General features: G+C 40.9%; 1 protein-coding gene across 1 annotated transcript; it reads right to left on the bottom strand.

Annotated features, from left to right (window-relative positions):
- Positions 1-795: 795 nt before the first annotated feature.
- LZTFL1 (leucine zipper transcription factor like 1) lies at positions 796-15,888 on the bottom strand. Its single transcript, XM_082499586.1, has 10 exons — positions 15,792-15,888; positions 13,319-13,443; positions 12,644-12,838; positions 12,098-12,158; positions 11,180-11,248; positions 6,242-6,307; positions 6,028-6,105; positions 3,180-3,353; positions 2,592-2,695; positions 796-1,766 (listed from the first exon to the last, which is right to left on the bottom strand). Exons 1-10 carry the CDS (start codon positions 15,792-15,794, stop codon positions 1,748-1,750), a joined length of 894 nt encoding a protein of 297 aa, XP_082355712.1. The 5' UTR covers positions 15,795-15,888; the 3' UTR covers positions 796-1,747.
- Between the last annotated feature and the right edge of the window lie 773 nt (positions 15,889-16,661).

The raw sequence follows: 16,661 nt of genomic DNA, 5'->3' as shown, positions 1-16,661 counted from the left end.
TAAGTCAATAGTCAAAAGACTTACCAGGAAAGAGAAAAATAGCAAGTGTCATGAGATTCTTCACCTTTTACCTGTCATTTTAGAAACAGTAACTGATGTCATTAAAATTGGTTTTGTTACAAAGAAAAACACAATACTCACCCAGACAAGTACTCCTGTTGGTGTCAACATAATTGGTCTGAGCAAACACAGGCCAGAAAGCTCTTTGGTACATCCCTATTAAGAACTTAACATTTCAGTGACTGTACAAGGGGAAAAATAATACCTTTCATTAATTTACCTGACACTGCGTGAGGAGTATGTCACCCCATAAAGCCCTACTATCATGCTACAGCAATGATATCATGCTACAGACACAGGACTTTATCCCAAACGATCTTGCTTAACCAGTGGGGGGAAAAAGGACAACAAAAGAACTTATAAACTGTAAATGTACGGCAGATTTGACTGGGGCATCACTGCTTGAGCAATTTTAACAGCTTTGCCCATTTGAGAAAGAATAAGAAAAAATAACCCATTTCAGTTCAAGCAGCTCCTGACACAAGCACTTGGTGTTTAACAACGCCAGTTTCTGGAGCACACACACACTAGCCTTTTCCCAGCCCTGCCACTGGTACACTTTTTTTAGAGCTGTTTGATGTGGTGTGGCTTTGGGCATGAATCTGTAACTTACATGTTCACATTTCTAGCAAGATTCTTTACTGATCTGCCACTCCTTTCTACAGATATTAAAAAAAGAGATATAGAAAACATTCCTATAAAAAAACAGCTCCTTTCAAGATTAAGTGTTTGAAAACACAATGGTTTTATTTGGAGTAACATACATACATATAAATAGGGACAGATGAACAAGTAGAATGTGCTATTAAGAGATTTCCAGATAAATGCAAGGCAGAGGATTACAAGCAAAAGACTTGATAGAAGTTGTTTTCTGGTGAGGTTACAATAAGAAAGGAAATGAAAACATCTAAAATGACTTATTTCCCAAGAAAGTTGCTCCATTAGCAACTTCCCTATGCTTTTTCAGATTATCACCTTAACATTTAAAAATACTGGCAAAATCAGAATCTGCATTCTGATGTTCGAATTTGTTTCAAATAAATTCAAGTGAAAAAGTATACCTCTAACTAGTGGGTTTATTTGAAAGGGTCCAGCACGTCTGCTATAAAGCATATTTACCTCACTATCTAATGAAAACCCTCCAGCAAAATGTTACTGACCACATTTTGCTGAGGTATGAGAAGTCCAGTGTGATATAATGTTAGAGAATCAGCATGTTCCTCTTTTTTTCCCTCCTGATTTTTACTTCCACTGATGCAATTTTCACCTATAATGCTACTTCATGGCTACATTAACTATAGAAAAGTAACAACTGGAATTTTCACCTCAAATATGTGAAGAAGCTCTAATGCTTACTTTTTTTTCTTTCTTTCTTTTCTTAACAAAAATAAACTTCATTCTTTGTAGAGAAGTGTCTCAGTTCTTCAGTAAGCTCCTGCTTGCTATTTCTCAAGGAACGTTGACAGTTAACAATTAAAAACATGGCTACAGAAACTAATACTTATAAATTGTAGGTTTATAATGAAGTAAGATAGGAATTTCAGCATCTTATTAGTATTAATAAAAATTTATTTTAAGCACTAGAAGCAAAAAATATACAATTCAAAACAAAAATTATTGAAAAATAATATCAGTCTACATTTTGTTTTCTATGGCAGTTTCCGATAGATCAGATGTTCTTGGTGTTTTAGTCCTCTGGCTCATATCTGAGGATTAAAAAATAATAATTAAAAAAATAATCACTAAAACAGAGTAGAAAATACCCACAAGACATTTTGTCTCTAAAGAAAATATGAAACCCAAATGATAAATTACTCCCACTAGTGATGCATTCCTGTCAAGGCTCACTATAGGACTTAGGGCACAAATAAATGTGTATATTTTTTTAGACTACTTTCTCATTTTAAAATTGGCCAGTTTACCAAATAGTAGAATGAGGGACTGACCAGGAACCTACCCACAAATCCCAAAATACAGGCAGAAGCTTAAACAAAAGTTTTAAGCTCCACCTCTGTCCTCCTAAAGCATAGTCTAAGGCACCCACGTTGCCAAAGCTCACTTGACATTTGCAGAATGATAGTTTTCTACGCAATATAATGGCCAGGGTGCATCTTTCTTTACTCAATACAGGCCTAAACCTCTTCACATACTGCGGACTTCTCACTCCCATAAACAAGCGTGGAAGAAATAAGATAATACCAAAGCATCCGGTGCGTCTCCCACTTGTATCTCTGTGTGTAGCATCTGGGGGCTTATCTACCACACCCATGAATATTTTGTATCCTCTCCATACTAAATTGTCTCACTACTTGCTACACAGTAGCTGCTGTCGCACACATCAGCCTGATTCACCTAGCATCCATTAATGGGATTGGCTTGTCAAAAAACAGGGAACAGCCAATAGAAATTCTTTTTAAGGGAAAATTTATAGTCAGTTTTAGAGACAGCTCCACATTTATAAAAACAAATTAGGGCAGAAAATGGATCCAGAACAAGGATGCTGTTTGGACAGACAGAACAGCACCACTTACTTGGAAAGCTTTTTACGTAGATCCTTTATCTGTTCATTCTTCTTAGTAAGAATCTCTTTCATGTTGCGATAGGCAGCTGTTTGCTGAAATTTTTTCTCTAATTCCTACATAATAATAACACCAACAAATTATTTACATATTACAAAAACCAGGCTAATGTGCTTTTTAAAAAAAGATTACTTGCTTTTCCTCATCAAGTTTCAGAACAGTAGTTTCTCTAACTTATTCAAATTTAGATGAAGACAGCTAGTAAATTCAAATGATATTACTGGAAGAGACAGGGAAACACAAGCTTTATTTCCTAATGAAATCAGGCTAAAAGTCTTCTGAAGACTAGGAATACACTTTTCATTCAAAAATTTCTATGCAGAAAAATGGGCAATTTTTAAGTATTCACCTAGTTATAATCACGCAGTTAGCTGTGGTTTTACTATTTTACATAAACACATGCTTTTCCACTGAAATAAAAATACACTGGCATAAGTGTGACTCAGTAAACTCTGCATCCTGTAGCGTATGCTTGTTAAATTACTAATCAGTTAAAACACGAGTAAGGGTATCATCTTTACATTACGATAAACTGCTAACCTTTTCAGCTGTGGATAGCTGATCCTGAACCTTAAGCAAATCATGTTTTGTTGTTACCAAGTTCTCCTCCAAGAATTTTTGGTTTGCAGTAGAGTCATTCAAAGTCTTCTCAAACTGGCATTTCAAAGCTGCCACTTTGTTCTCCAGTTCAGTGATATCCTGGTTTGCATTAGTCTTCAAAAGAAGAATGTTTAAAATATGTCAAATGCAAGAGAAGAAATATTTAAAATGACAAGTGCAAAATTCCTGATAAAGTGGGTACATCTTAATTTTTAATAATTATGGTCACACTATTCCTGTAAAACCTAAATTAGAAGTGCTTTACCTAAAAAAAAAAAAAAAAATAAAATAGTTAAAGCACTACCTAATTTATAACTTTTAAAAAATTGTTAAATGCATTTCAAAGATGGCTAGAATATCTTCTATGCCAAGTTGAGATTTCAAGTTCTTGTACTTCACTTCTTTAGGAATTAGGTGAAGCCACAGGACAAAGCATATCACAAGAAGTTGTTTAGCATACAGAAATAGGAAACTACAGTTTAAGATCCAAATGTCTACATTATAATGTATTTTTAAGGCAAGTAAGACATCACAGCCGTTTCAAAAGCTGATAGCGTAATACAGGTAGGAAAGGATAAACGTGTTAAGGCTGATATTATCAGTCAGGTACTGATACTGCACTGTTCTCAGACGCATTACAAAAAGAGCCTCCACAACTGCTTGTGAAGCAACTTTCCTGTTTCCTTGTGAGAAGAAACAACCCAAACTCTTCTGGACATGAGTCCTGGGTCACAAAACATTATATTCATGTAACTGTTCTATGGGTTTCCATTTAAAAAAAAAGAAAAAACCTCTCAGGTTTAAAAGCTCAAGTTCAAACTCTCACAAATGTAATGACTCAGGATGAGGCTGAACCAGCAGACCCTTAAAAAGAACAAGAATCTAAAACTAAGAAAACTCTGCTCCTTTTTCTATGTGGAAGGTAAGATTTGAGCATAGGAAACCGCTTGATAATACTACCGAAACAGAAGAAAAGCTTATTTTGAATTTAGAGATGGAGTCCAAGGCTGCAATGGTGAAAAGCACTACATTGTATAGTGTTTCAGATCAGAATACAGTGATCATTTTTCTAAACTGTAGCATAAGTCAATTATGTAAAAATTCTAAATCCTTAAGTTAAACTGGTCCAACAAGCAGCTACTCACAAACCGTAGTTCGCACTTGGTATGTGGAACCATTTAAAACTATTTAAAAAAACAAACAAAAGTGAAAATTTGCTGAGTTAAGAGTTGTTCCTTAAGAACCGCTGTCGTTTGGCAGTCTTTTTTTTGTCCAAAGAGTCTGAAAACTACTGCTTTAATGAGCAACTGATACCCATCCCATAAAAATATGGAGTGAAACCAGATAAAATGTAGCATTTTCTTCAAACAACTAATACTTTAATTGATTAAATAAAGTAGCACATTTCAGCACTATATCTACTAGCTAGCTTCAACAATATATATATGGCTGTAAATAGAAAATGCAAGAGAGCAAGTTAGGACATGAAAGCTGCAGAAACTCAGCAGTCCTGACATTGAGGCCAATTCATGTTTTACGAGAAAAGTAGGATGAGATTTTGTTCCAATCTTTTAAAACTACAAACACTATTATACAGGATTTAATAAACCCCTTTAATATTTTAAACCTTTACTAATTTAAGGCTTAACAAAACAGATAAAGAAAATATTTGCAATGAGTGAGAAATCAAGTTCCCTATTAAATAATATTCCTGAATACAGATTTTGAAAGTTACTAGATGAAATTATAACATATTATGAAAGCCAAGTACATACCATAAACCAGTTAGAAAGCAAAATAAAAAGAAATCAGGATTAAAATATGAAAATTAAAGTGGAAATGATATTGAACTTTACTTCCAAATCTGTAAATACTACAGGAATTTTAAAGAGTCAGTTTCTCAAATTAACAAGATTAAAGTGTTCTAATTTTGATAAAAGTTTGAACGGAATGTTTTAAATTTAAGAAACAATCACACATGAGCAAACTGTAGAAAATGCTAATTATTGACAAAATGAAGGTACAAACTTAAAAAAAATACCAAAGTGACCTGAACAGATTTATCTGTGTCAATCTGCATGACTTCTAGCTTCTGTCTTTTTTCTGCAGCAGCAACTCACCATGTTTGCATCCTCATTTACAAAAAAGATTAAGAACTTCAAGTAGTAAAAATAAACAGTAAACCATTTTTGACAGTACGCTGATATGGGTAGTGCTACATACAAATCAAACATTTTTAATCTGACCCATGATCATTGACATTTGTAGCAAAACTTCAATTGATGTTTAAGAATATAGGACACAAAAATATTCAAGTTCTTGAAGTCTGAAGTGAGAAGCAGCAAGTCTGGCTTGTCCATGTCAATATCAAGTTGGACAAATGCTTGCAAGAATTAGTGTTTTACTGTTGATATAAAAAACAGGATATTGTTCTTTCATTAGTAAATGCGAAGAAGCAAACAGAGATAAATTTGTAACTGTTAATACAAATATCACCCCTGAGAATATGAACTCTGGGTTACTACTTCCTGATAGTACCTGGAATAATACTTTCTTCTAATAATTTATTGTGTTTTTTGTGACACAAAATACATGTCATAAAATCAACTAACATTCTGGATTATCTGCTGACTGATAGACCAGCAGCAACATGACAATGTCAGCAGAAATATGACAATACTAACTTGAACTTTTGTATTTGCTAGAAAAGAAACACACTACACAGACCAATGTTTTAGATGTACAGGCAACAGGGGGTGGGGGATGGGGAAATCTCAATTATATTTACCTTTTGATCTCCTTGGATCATCTGTAAATCCTTCAGCGATTTCTCTAGTTTGGCCTTTTCATCTAACGCAGCTGTAGCCTATGAGACATTGAAAATGTAAAACCTCAAAAACATATTTTAACCGAAAACATGACAATAATAATCATGGGATTCTTATTTAGCTATTTTTTAATATGTAAACAGCATTAAGTATCCAAACTTACAGGGCATTTACCTGTGTTTCTATGGTCTTGAGTCTGATCTTCAGTTTTTCATTTTCTTCTTGGAGACAAGCAACCGTCTTTGGGTTAATGAACAAGAAACAGTTTGTGAACACTCTTGTGCTATTTTGAATTTTCCAAATATTTCAGGTAAGAAAATACGCTTCATAGCTTAGGAAAGCAAACAAGCTTCTAAATGCTTATCAAAATGGCCTCCATAAGAAATCAGTAATCCATTTATTTATTGTGTTTTCTGCCTCAGTCAGCAAGAAATTTAAGTCTCCAATTCTACTGTAATATATAGGACCATTCACTTAAATCTGGCACATGCTTTACTGAACTGAGATTAGTGAGCTCAGAATCTTGTTAGTAGCAAGACTCACAATAAAGAAAATTGCATGTTCAGAGATACAAATCTAATTGCTGTTTATCATTTGTATTTTCAATCAACAGGCAAGTAAGAATTTATTCATAGTTCCTGTTTAAAAAGAGATATCAGGTTACTGCATATCATGTTCTGTTCTGCGTCACAGTAAACTACCATGTTTTATCAGTTACAGTAAATTCACCATATAAACTTTGAATTCTTTTTGAAAACAAAAAAGACATCAGATGCACATATTCAATAAAAAATGTTCTGAAACAGATTTTGAAATTATTTTTTAAAGAGAACTACATTGATCTATAAGTAAAATACAAGCCTGAATTCATGCATGCTTTTACTATCTTAATGGGTAACAACAATTTGATTCAGACATTGTACTTGACAGATCATTTTGGTAATGCAGGCTAAAAGACATAAAATGAAACTAACTCCTTGCTAAATTTCTCGACTGCCTGTTACTTAAACGTGTATTGTAAGAAGTGTGGCATTTTAAAAAAGTTCAGTTGAACTAAATGAGTTCAATACCTAATAAAAATATTGACAACATTGAATGTTAGAATGTGTTTTGTAATTATCATAGAATCATAGAATGGTTTAGGTTGGAAAGGACCTTGAAGATCAGAGTTCCAACCCCCCTGCCATAGGCAGGGGCACCTCCCACTAGACCAGGTTACCCAAGCCCACGTCCAGCCTGGCCTTGAACACCTCCAGGGATGGGGCCTCAACAACCTCTCTGGGCAACCTGTTCCAGTGCTTCACCACCCTCAAAGTGAAAAATTTCTTCCTAATGTTTAATCTGAACCTGCCCTCTTCCAGTTTAAAGCCATTCCCCCTTGTCCTATCACTACATGCCCGAGTAAAAAGTCCTTCCCCCAGCTCTACTGTAGGCCCCCTTTCGGTACTGGAAGGCTGCAATAAGATCTCCTCAGAGCCTTCTCTTCTCCAGGCTGAACATTCCCAACTCTCTCAGCCTCTTCTCATAGGGCTCCAGCCCTCGGATCATCCTCGTGGCTCTCCTCTGGACACACTCCAGCAGGTCCATGTCCTTCTTATGTTGGGGACTCCAGAACTGGATGCAGTACTCCAGGTGGGGTCTCATGAGAGTGGAGCAGAGAGGCAGAATCACCTCCTTTGACCTGCTGGCCACACTTTTTTTGATGCAGCCCAGGATACGGTTGGCCTTTTGGGCTGCGATCGCACACTGCTGGCTCATGTTGAGCTTCTCGTCAATCAGCACACCCAGGTCCTTCTCCTCAGGGCTGCTCTCCAGCCATTCCCTGCCCAGCCTGTATTTGTGCTTGGGATTGCCCTGACCCAGATGTAGGACCTTGCACTTGGCCTTGTTGAACTGCATGAGGTTGGCTTGGGCCCACCTCTCCAGCCTGTCCAGGTCCCTCTGGATGGTATCCCTCCCCTCCAGCATGTCTACCTCGCCAAACAGCTTGGTATCATCAGCAAACTTGCTGAGGTTGCACTCGACCCCACTGTCCACATTGCTGACAAAGATGTTGAACAGTACAGGTCCCAGTACGAGGATCGCCACTCGTCACTGCTCTCTGCTTGGACATCGAGCCGTTGGCTGCAACTTTTTGAGTGTGACCGTCCAGCCGGTTCTTTATCCACCGAGTGGTCCATTTGTCAAATCCATGTCTCTTCAATTTAGAGTCCACGATATTGTGTGGGATAGTGTCAAATGCTTTGCACAAGTCCAAGTAGATGACATCAGTTGATCTTCCCTTGTCCACTGCCCCTGTAACCCCTTTGTAGAAGGCCACCAAATTTGTCAGGCATGACTTGCCCTTGGTGAAGCCATGCTGGCTGTCACCGATCACCTCCTTGTTTCCTACGTGCCTCAGCAGAGTTTCCAGGAGGATCTGCTCCATGATCTTGCTAGGCACAGAGGTGAGACTGACTGGCCTGTAGTTCCCTGGGTCTTCCTTGTTTCCCTTTTTGAAAATAGTGGTTATGTTTCCCCTTTTCCAGTCAGCAGGAACCTTGCCAGACTGCCACAACTTCTCAAATATGATGGCTAGTGGCTTAGTGACCTCATCTGCCAGTTCCCTCAGGACTCACAGATGTATCTCATCAGGTCCCATGGACTTGTGCACCTTCAGGTTCCTCAGGTGGTCTCACACTTGATCTTCACCTACAGTGGGCAGTTCTCCATTTTCTCAATCCTCGCCTTTGCATTCTGTGTCATGGGCAGTGTGGCTGCAGTCTTTGCCAGTGAAGACTGAGGTAAAAAAGTGATTGAGTACTTCAGCTCTGTCTCTGTCCCGGGTAACCAGTTCTTGCGTTTTCTTCTGGAGAGGTCCCACATCTTCCCTAGTCTTTTTTTTCCTCGCTGACATACTTAAAGAAGGATTTTTTGTTTGTCTTAATGCCCCTGGCCAGATTTAGTTCTATCTGGGCTTTAGCATGTCTAACCCGATCCCTGGCTGCTCAAACGATTCCTCTATATACCTCCCATGCTACCTGCCCCTGTTTCCACTCCCTATAGGCCTCCTTTTTCTTTTTAGTCATGTCCAGGAGCTCCTTGTTCATCCACGCAGGCCTCCTGGCTTTTCTGCCTGCCTTCCTCTTTGTAGGGATGCATCGCTCCTGAGCTTGGAGGAGGTGGTCCTTGAATATTAACCAACTTTCTTGGGCCCCATTCCCTCCAGTACTTCATCCCATGGCACCATACCAAGCAGATTCTTCAAGAGGCCAAAGTCAGCTCTCCCAAAGCCCAGGGTGGTCAGCCTGCTGTGCACCTTCCTCGCTGCCTCGAGGATCTCAAACTCGACCATTTCCTGGTCACTACAGCCCAGGCTACCCTTGAATTTGACACTGTCTATCAGTCCCTCCTTCTTGGTAAGAACAAGATCCAGCATAGCTCCTCTCCTCATTGGCTCCTCAACCACTTGGAGAAGGAAGTTGTCGTCAGTGCAACCCAAGAACCTCCCGGATTGCCTATGCCTGGTTGTGTTACCCTTCCAACAGATGTCGGGGTGGTTGAAGTCACCCATGAGAACCAGGGGTCTGTGAACATGATGTCGCCCCTATCTGTCTATAGAGGGCTTCATCCCCTCGGTCTTCTTGGTCGGGTGGCCTGTAGCAGACCCTCACTGTAATGTCCCCTGCTCCCAATTTCCCTTTAATCCTGACCCATAGGCTCTCAGTTGGCTCTTTATCCATCCCTAGGCTGAGCTCCATGCATTCCAGCTGCTCCTTGACATATAAGGCAACACCGCCTCGTTTCCCTTGCCTGTCTCTCCTGAAGAGCCTATAGCCTTTTCCACGTCAACACTCCAGTCATAGGAGTCATCCCACCAAGTTTCTACAATGCCAATGAGATTGTAGCCTTGGAGGTGTGCACACATCTCTAGCTCATCCTGTTTGTTCCCCATGCTCCGTGCATTTGCACAGAGGCACTTCAGCCATCTCTTCATTGAGGCTGACTTGGCTGGAGCAGCTGTAATTACTTTGCGCTGCTCTCCAGGCGGCATTCCTTTGCTGTGTATTAACGGTGCCTCCCTATTGGCTCCTGTTCATCCAGGAGCTCCTGGCTTGTCTATGTAAGACTTTGAGCATGCTGCAGCGTAGCCAGCACATTTTGGAGCTAATGGCTGCAGGCCCTCACAAGCACCTCATTCTGTTATCCTTGGTACAACATCCCTTGGCTGGTCATGGGCAAACCTGATAATACCCACTTCCCCCCGTCGAATCTAGTTTAAAGCCCTGTTAATGAGCCCTGCTAATTTTTGGGCGAAGACCCTTCTCCCTCTTTGAGTGAGCCAGCCCCCATCTGCTGCCAGCAGGCCTGGTGCTGCATAGGCCATTCCATTGTTGAAAAACCCAAAATTGTGGTGGTGACACCAGCCATGGAGCCACATATTAACAGACTGAGCTCATCTGTTCCTTTCAATGTCATTGCCTGTAATGGGAAGTAGGGATGAAAAAATAACCTGTGCTCCAGATCCCCTTAGTGACTGTCCCAAGGCCCTGATGTCTCTTTTAATCATCTTCGCACTCCGATCTGCACATTCGTCACCCAATTCTGAAAATCTTTAGCAAGTGGGAAATCAGATATTTTCAAAACAAGTAAATTCCAAATTTGTTTAAGAGCCCATTTCTTTAGGAGGAATTTAACCAACTAACAAAAGAAAAGACTGAAATGTAATAGAATTGACTTAAAGTGATACAGCAAATGTCCAATAACGTAATAATTTCCACCAGCTACATATTTTAACTTATTTCCTTCTTGGAAAGCCAGCCAGAACAAACTGAACACTACCTCTACTAATTTACCTCATTAAATGGAAAAATAAATAAGTACAAAGGTTAAAACGTCTTTGCAAAAGGAAGGTCAATATTGCAGTACATGTTAGAGACCATAACTGCACAACATATTTAACATGTTTTACAGTATTAATTGTTAGCATTTTACTTTACATTCTGAGGTATATTATGTCGATGTCTGTATAGCGACAAGCACATTATACAAATATTACTGTACAGCTATCCAGTTCAGTTGAATAAGCAGAATGGTCATTAACCACAACTGCACAAACAGACAAGTTCTCACCTTGTTTAGCAGCTCTGACCCACCTTCATTTAATGGAGCCAGTTTTGGTTTAATGAGATCTGCATTGGGCTAAAGAAACAATAGTTTAAAAAATTAAATTAAACAGATTTCTACAAGGAATAAAAGTATTCCATTAGTCTGTAAAATAACTATTGACAGCCAATTCAGCTTTCTTTTGTAAAGTGAATGAATGATCTTTTATTTCAAGTTCATTTTTTGCTGGTACCTTGGCTCCTAAGTTATACACTTTCAGCTAAAGTTAAAATGAAAATATCGCATAGAGACATAAAAAGATTGCAAACTTGAATTTACAAAAGACTATCAATGCAGCAGCATTCAAGAGACAAAAAAGTAAGGAAAAAAAAATATTTGAGTGATTGTAAGAGTAAGATTTTTTTTTCCCCCAGTTCAAATTAATTTTCTTATTTTAAGTATACAAATATAATCTATATTAACTAAATATACATTTACACTACAAACAAAATAAAGTGCAACCACAATCATACAAGATAAGCTAGAGTCACATCTATATTGTGGAATCTTCTCAGCTCTTGTCTCCATGTTGGGACAAAGCCTTGGGACAAGCGAATGTCCCAGTCTTACCCCAGTTTCCAGGGGAAAGGGAACCCAGAAGCAGATGCTCCAACACATGCCTGGTCTAACTGACTTTGGATGAGGATTATGAAACATGCCCTGGGTGCGGAGAATCTCCAATCTAAAAACAGCCACGGTGATTCAGTCTGAGCACAAAATGCTACTTTTTGGAGACTTTCAAGGATTGTTTAGAAAAAGGGTGGGCTTTTTTGGTTTGGTTTTGTTTTCCTCTCTTAAGCACAAAGAGTCAGTACTAAGTATTTTAAACATCTGTCATAACTGCACATGACATTTGATTACTATTTGATTAAAATAAAACTCTACCTTCTTGTTTGAAGATGTAAATTCTGACTTTTCAAACTCAGCAACCTGTTCCAACAATTCTCTTAAAAAGAAAAACAAAAGGAGGCATTTATTTACTGAAAAACACATGTATGAAACACATTTTACCAGGCTGATGCTATGCTCTTCATTGCATGTAAAATTCTCATTAGAAGTACAGAATGAAGTCCTATGCAAAAACAATAAATGCAACAGATGTCATGCAATGCTACGGCATAAGCATCAGAACTGTAAGATTTACCATCCTTGGTTAAAATATAATCTACTCAGACAACAGAGGCTTTTTAATCAAATCCTGTCATCTGCTCTTAAATGATTAATTCAAGTAAGAACATTACCAATAAAAACATACAATAATTTCAAATTTGTCAGGAAGATATCTCGCTACTTTATAGACAGAAGACCTGAAACTAAGATATCATTGATACTATAGTAAAAGAATAGGTTTTTATGGTTAGGAAAAGAATGCAAATAGTCAACACTTTGAAGTTCTCTTATTAATGAAAGGCATTCTGTATAATCTGTTACCGATTCTCCAATTCAGAGATGTCTGTCTGTAGTTTAAGGTACCATTTCTCAGCCTGCGAAAAGAGCTGCCGCAGAAGTAAAACATTGGTGTAAGTTGTATTTATGAGCTCTGACTCCACTTCACTGTGTACAACAGTCCGCAGTCCATCCAGCATGTCTATCACCTCATCAACTGTGAAGGTCTCCTCAACAAGTCTAAACAGAGCAGTCAAGATGAGTCATGTATAATAAAGTTAACAAATTTGCATTGTTATGAGATCTCATTACACAGATATCACTCTTACATAATGCAGTGTCCTTCTGAAAACATCCAGTCAGTCATTATTAGATGACCATGGCACTACAAATTGGTTCCTGTATTTAAATTTTCTCTTGGAAATATTACAATCACAAGTATTACTTCCGCTACAGTCTTACATCAAATTTAGACATCAGAAGCAAGATATAAAGCAATGACATGCTATCAATATCTATGTTAATTCCTAAGAACTTGAAAAACACAGTTTTAAAAGGACTTGACTTGTAACATTTGCAAAATTATTGGGTCTTTCTTCCTCACTAAGAACATACAAAAGCAAACAGATAGAAGTCACATCATAAAGCATTTAAACTTGCAGTTGTTGCTAGCATATTTTGCTTTATTCTTGCTCAGAACCACATCCCCCGCTCTGGTACCTGCTGTCCTTAAGGTCCTGGAAACAAGAATCCACTGTTTTGAGACACAGGCCACGCTTGAAACGAGCAAAGCGCATGTAGTTGATCACTTCATTCTGGTGATGCTCATTAAGGCCTAGCTCTGCCTGCAGATAAGGATATAAGCACAAAGATAAATATACACTGAAATAAGTTAAAAAGAGCATAAGTATTGTGAAGACTTGCCTTCTGACTAGTTTTTCTGCTTGCTTTCATAGGGTTATGTTAACTAGTATGCTAAAAACCAACCGTATTTTCATATGTGTAACTGCTACATACCTCACATAAGTGTCCCCCCTTTGAAAGCACCAGTGCTTAGAAGTAAGTCCTCAAGTGAGCAATACCATCAGAAAAGTCATAGAAAATCAGAGACAATCAGAGGGAAAAGGCTACAAAGCATCAGAATCAGAGGGACTGTAGGGGAATAGAGGCTCTTGGATAAATGTGTCTTTGTATTACATGCACACTTGTGTAATCATAGAATCGTTTACGTTGGAAAAGACCTCTAAGATCATTGAGCTCAACCATTAACCTAACACTGCCAAGTCCACCATTATACCATGCCCCTAAGGACCACATCTACAGGTCTTCGAAACACCTCCAGGGATGGTGTCTCAACCACTACCTGGGCAGCCTGTTCCAATGCTTCACAACCTTTCCAACCAATCTAAACCTCCCCTGGCACAACTTGAAGCTGTTTCCTCTTGTCCTGTCACCTGTTGCTTGGGAGAAGAGACCAACCCCCACCTCAATATAACCTCCTTTCAGGTAGTTGTAGAGAGCCATAAGGTGTGCCCTGAGCCTCCTTTTCTCCAGGCTAAGCCACCCCACTTCCCTCAGCTGCTCCTTGTAAAACTTGTGCTCTAGACGTCTCACCAGCTCCATTGCCCTTTGGACATGCTCCAGCACTTCAATGTCTTTCTTGTAGTAAGGGGCCCAAAAGTGAATGCAGTACTCAAGGTGCAGCCTAACCTGTGCCGAGTACAGGGGAACAATCACTTCCCTAGTCCTGCTGGCCACACTATTTTTGATACAGGCCAGGATGCTATTGGCCTTCTTAGCCACTTGGGCACACTGCTGGCTCATATTCAGCTGGCTGTCGACCACCACCCCCAGGTCCTTTTCTCCCGGGCAGTTTTCCAGCCACTCTTCCCCAAGACTTGTGACCCAAGTGCAGGACCTGGCAATGTTTTGAGTAACATAGCTGAATGATGTATCTTTTATAGATGTACTAACAAAAACACACAGCAAAGTACATTATGTTTTTGTGCTATTTTATATGTAAAACCTTGAGACTACATATATAACCTTAAGTAAGAATCTGAATTTGTTTCTCAACAGCCTATTGCCCAGAAACAAATATTCCAAGGGCAAATTAAGGAGGAAGCATTTTCAGATCTGACTAACTAGCTTTTCTATGTATGCCTCTATTTCAAAAGAAGGAGTACTGGCATAGCCAATTGCATTAGAATAAATCTTGCTCATGCAGGTAGCACGAGTCACAAGTAGGCACAACAGGGTACGAATGGGGGGTTCATAACCACAGTCCCTGGAGAGCTGATGCAACCAAAGGTGAAGTCTGTTTCATTTACTCCAATGCACTTAGTATTGTTGGTGTTGGAAACAGCAATGTAGCAACTCAGACAGAACAGTTAATCTGATTGCGTTGTCCTTAATAATCCAACTGCACAGGATAGCTCCAGGGAGAACACTAATACTGCGATACCTAGATAAACAATACTGAAAGTGTGAGCACAGATCTCGACTGCCTGGAAATTAAAGGCGGTTTAGGAAACAGCAGTAAATAAAACAACCCCTCAGAGCACGGTCACAAAGTCTGATGTCTCCCACAAAGTTCCACATCCTGCAAATGACAGAACATATGAAACGTTCAATGTTCTCTTTGCTGTTGCTGAGTTTACTTTAGCTGAAAAGCTTCTATGCATTAGAGACAGAAAGGAAGACATATGCCAACACCAGTGCTGAAATCTCACAATCCAGAGAGCAGCTACAAGAGGACATTAAATTAATAAATAAATACACAAGCACAGGCCAAAGCCACTCATGATCTCCAAGCGTTAAGCAAACGGGTCATGGGATCCTGCAAAAACCCCAAGCCCCACCAGTCCCCACAATGTCCAACAGGGCTGGCACGGATGCCCAGGACGGCGGCGGCGGCGGCGGCGGCAGCAGCGGCGGCGGCGGCGGCAGCCGCCGCCGCCGCCGCCCCCTCAAGCGCCCCCTGCACGACGAGGGGCCGCCTCTCCCCGGCAGGCCCGGACCGGGCCGCCCCCCTGCCCATCCTTCGGGCCGACCGGCCGACGCGGAGAGCCTCCTCACGAATACGGCGCGGCTCGGCGGGGCTCTGCCCCGCGCTGGGAAGCAAAGCCGGCCAAGCAGCGACGCCACCCTCCGCCCCGAAGAGGGGATAACCGGAGGCGGCTCCGCTACTCACCATGGCGACCCCGGCGCTCGGAGGGCGGCCGGGCTGAGCGGCTGACTACGGCCTGGCGGTTGCCATAGCGAACGAAGCCTCGCGAGCGCCCTACCCTGCGCTCCGATTGGCGGCGGCTCCCTCACGTGGCTCTCAGCGCCCGCCCCCCCTACACCCTGGCTGTTGCGCGGCCTCGTCCACTCCGCCCCTCCCTCTCGGCGGGTGGCGGTGGCCGTTTCCCGGGGCAACCGTCGCTCCGTCCCCCCCCTTTCTTTCGCCCCCCTCAGCCCAGCGTCCTGTCAGGGCGGAGCGGAGCGGGGTGGGGTGGGATTCCGGGGTTTCTGGGTGGGGTTGTGGGGTGCCATCCTTCCCTCCCCTTCCTCGGGGCGGCCTGCAGTCCCAAGGCCTGCCGCCGGGCGGGGAGGGGAGGGCAGGGCAGGGCAGGGCTACCGGGCCTCGGCTTGCGGCCGCGCAGGGCTGGGCCGCTTTCGCTCGGCTCTTCATTCACCGCGGTGGAAACGGGGACGGGCGGAGGCGGGAGCAAGCAGGTGGGAAGCTGTGTGGGGGTTGTTTTGTTTTGTTTTGTTTTCTTTGCAACCTCTAGGGTTTTTTTTGCGGTTTTTTGTTTGTTTGTTTTTCTTGAGGCCATCAGGAAATAAAAGAGTTGTCCAGCTTTTGGGATGCTTTGCTGGTCTCGCTGTTCAAATATGAATGAGTGGGTGAGGGAGTCTCCTGGGGACGGAAGTTGTGGCAGCTGGATGGAGGTGAGCAAAATGCACGGGAACCTCTTAAAATTATAATAAAAAGGTAAGTGGGTATGCATCGATGAGGTTCGTAACTGGTAAACCAGTTTTGTTTAAGAGCCCTATTCTGCACCGAGATGATTTTTGC

This window comes from Vanellus vanellus, assembly GCF_965231255.1.
Source record: "Vanellus vanellus genome assembly, chromosome: 2".
NCBI lineage: Eukaryota > Metazoa > Chordata > Aves > Charadriiformes > Charadriidae > Vanellus > Vanellus vanellus.
This window is presented reverse-complemented; position numbering and strand designations above follow the sequence as displayed.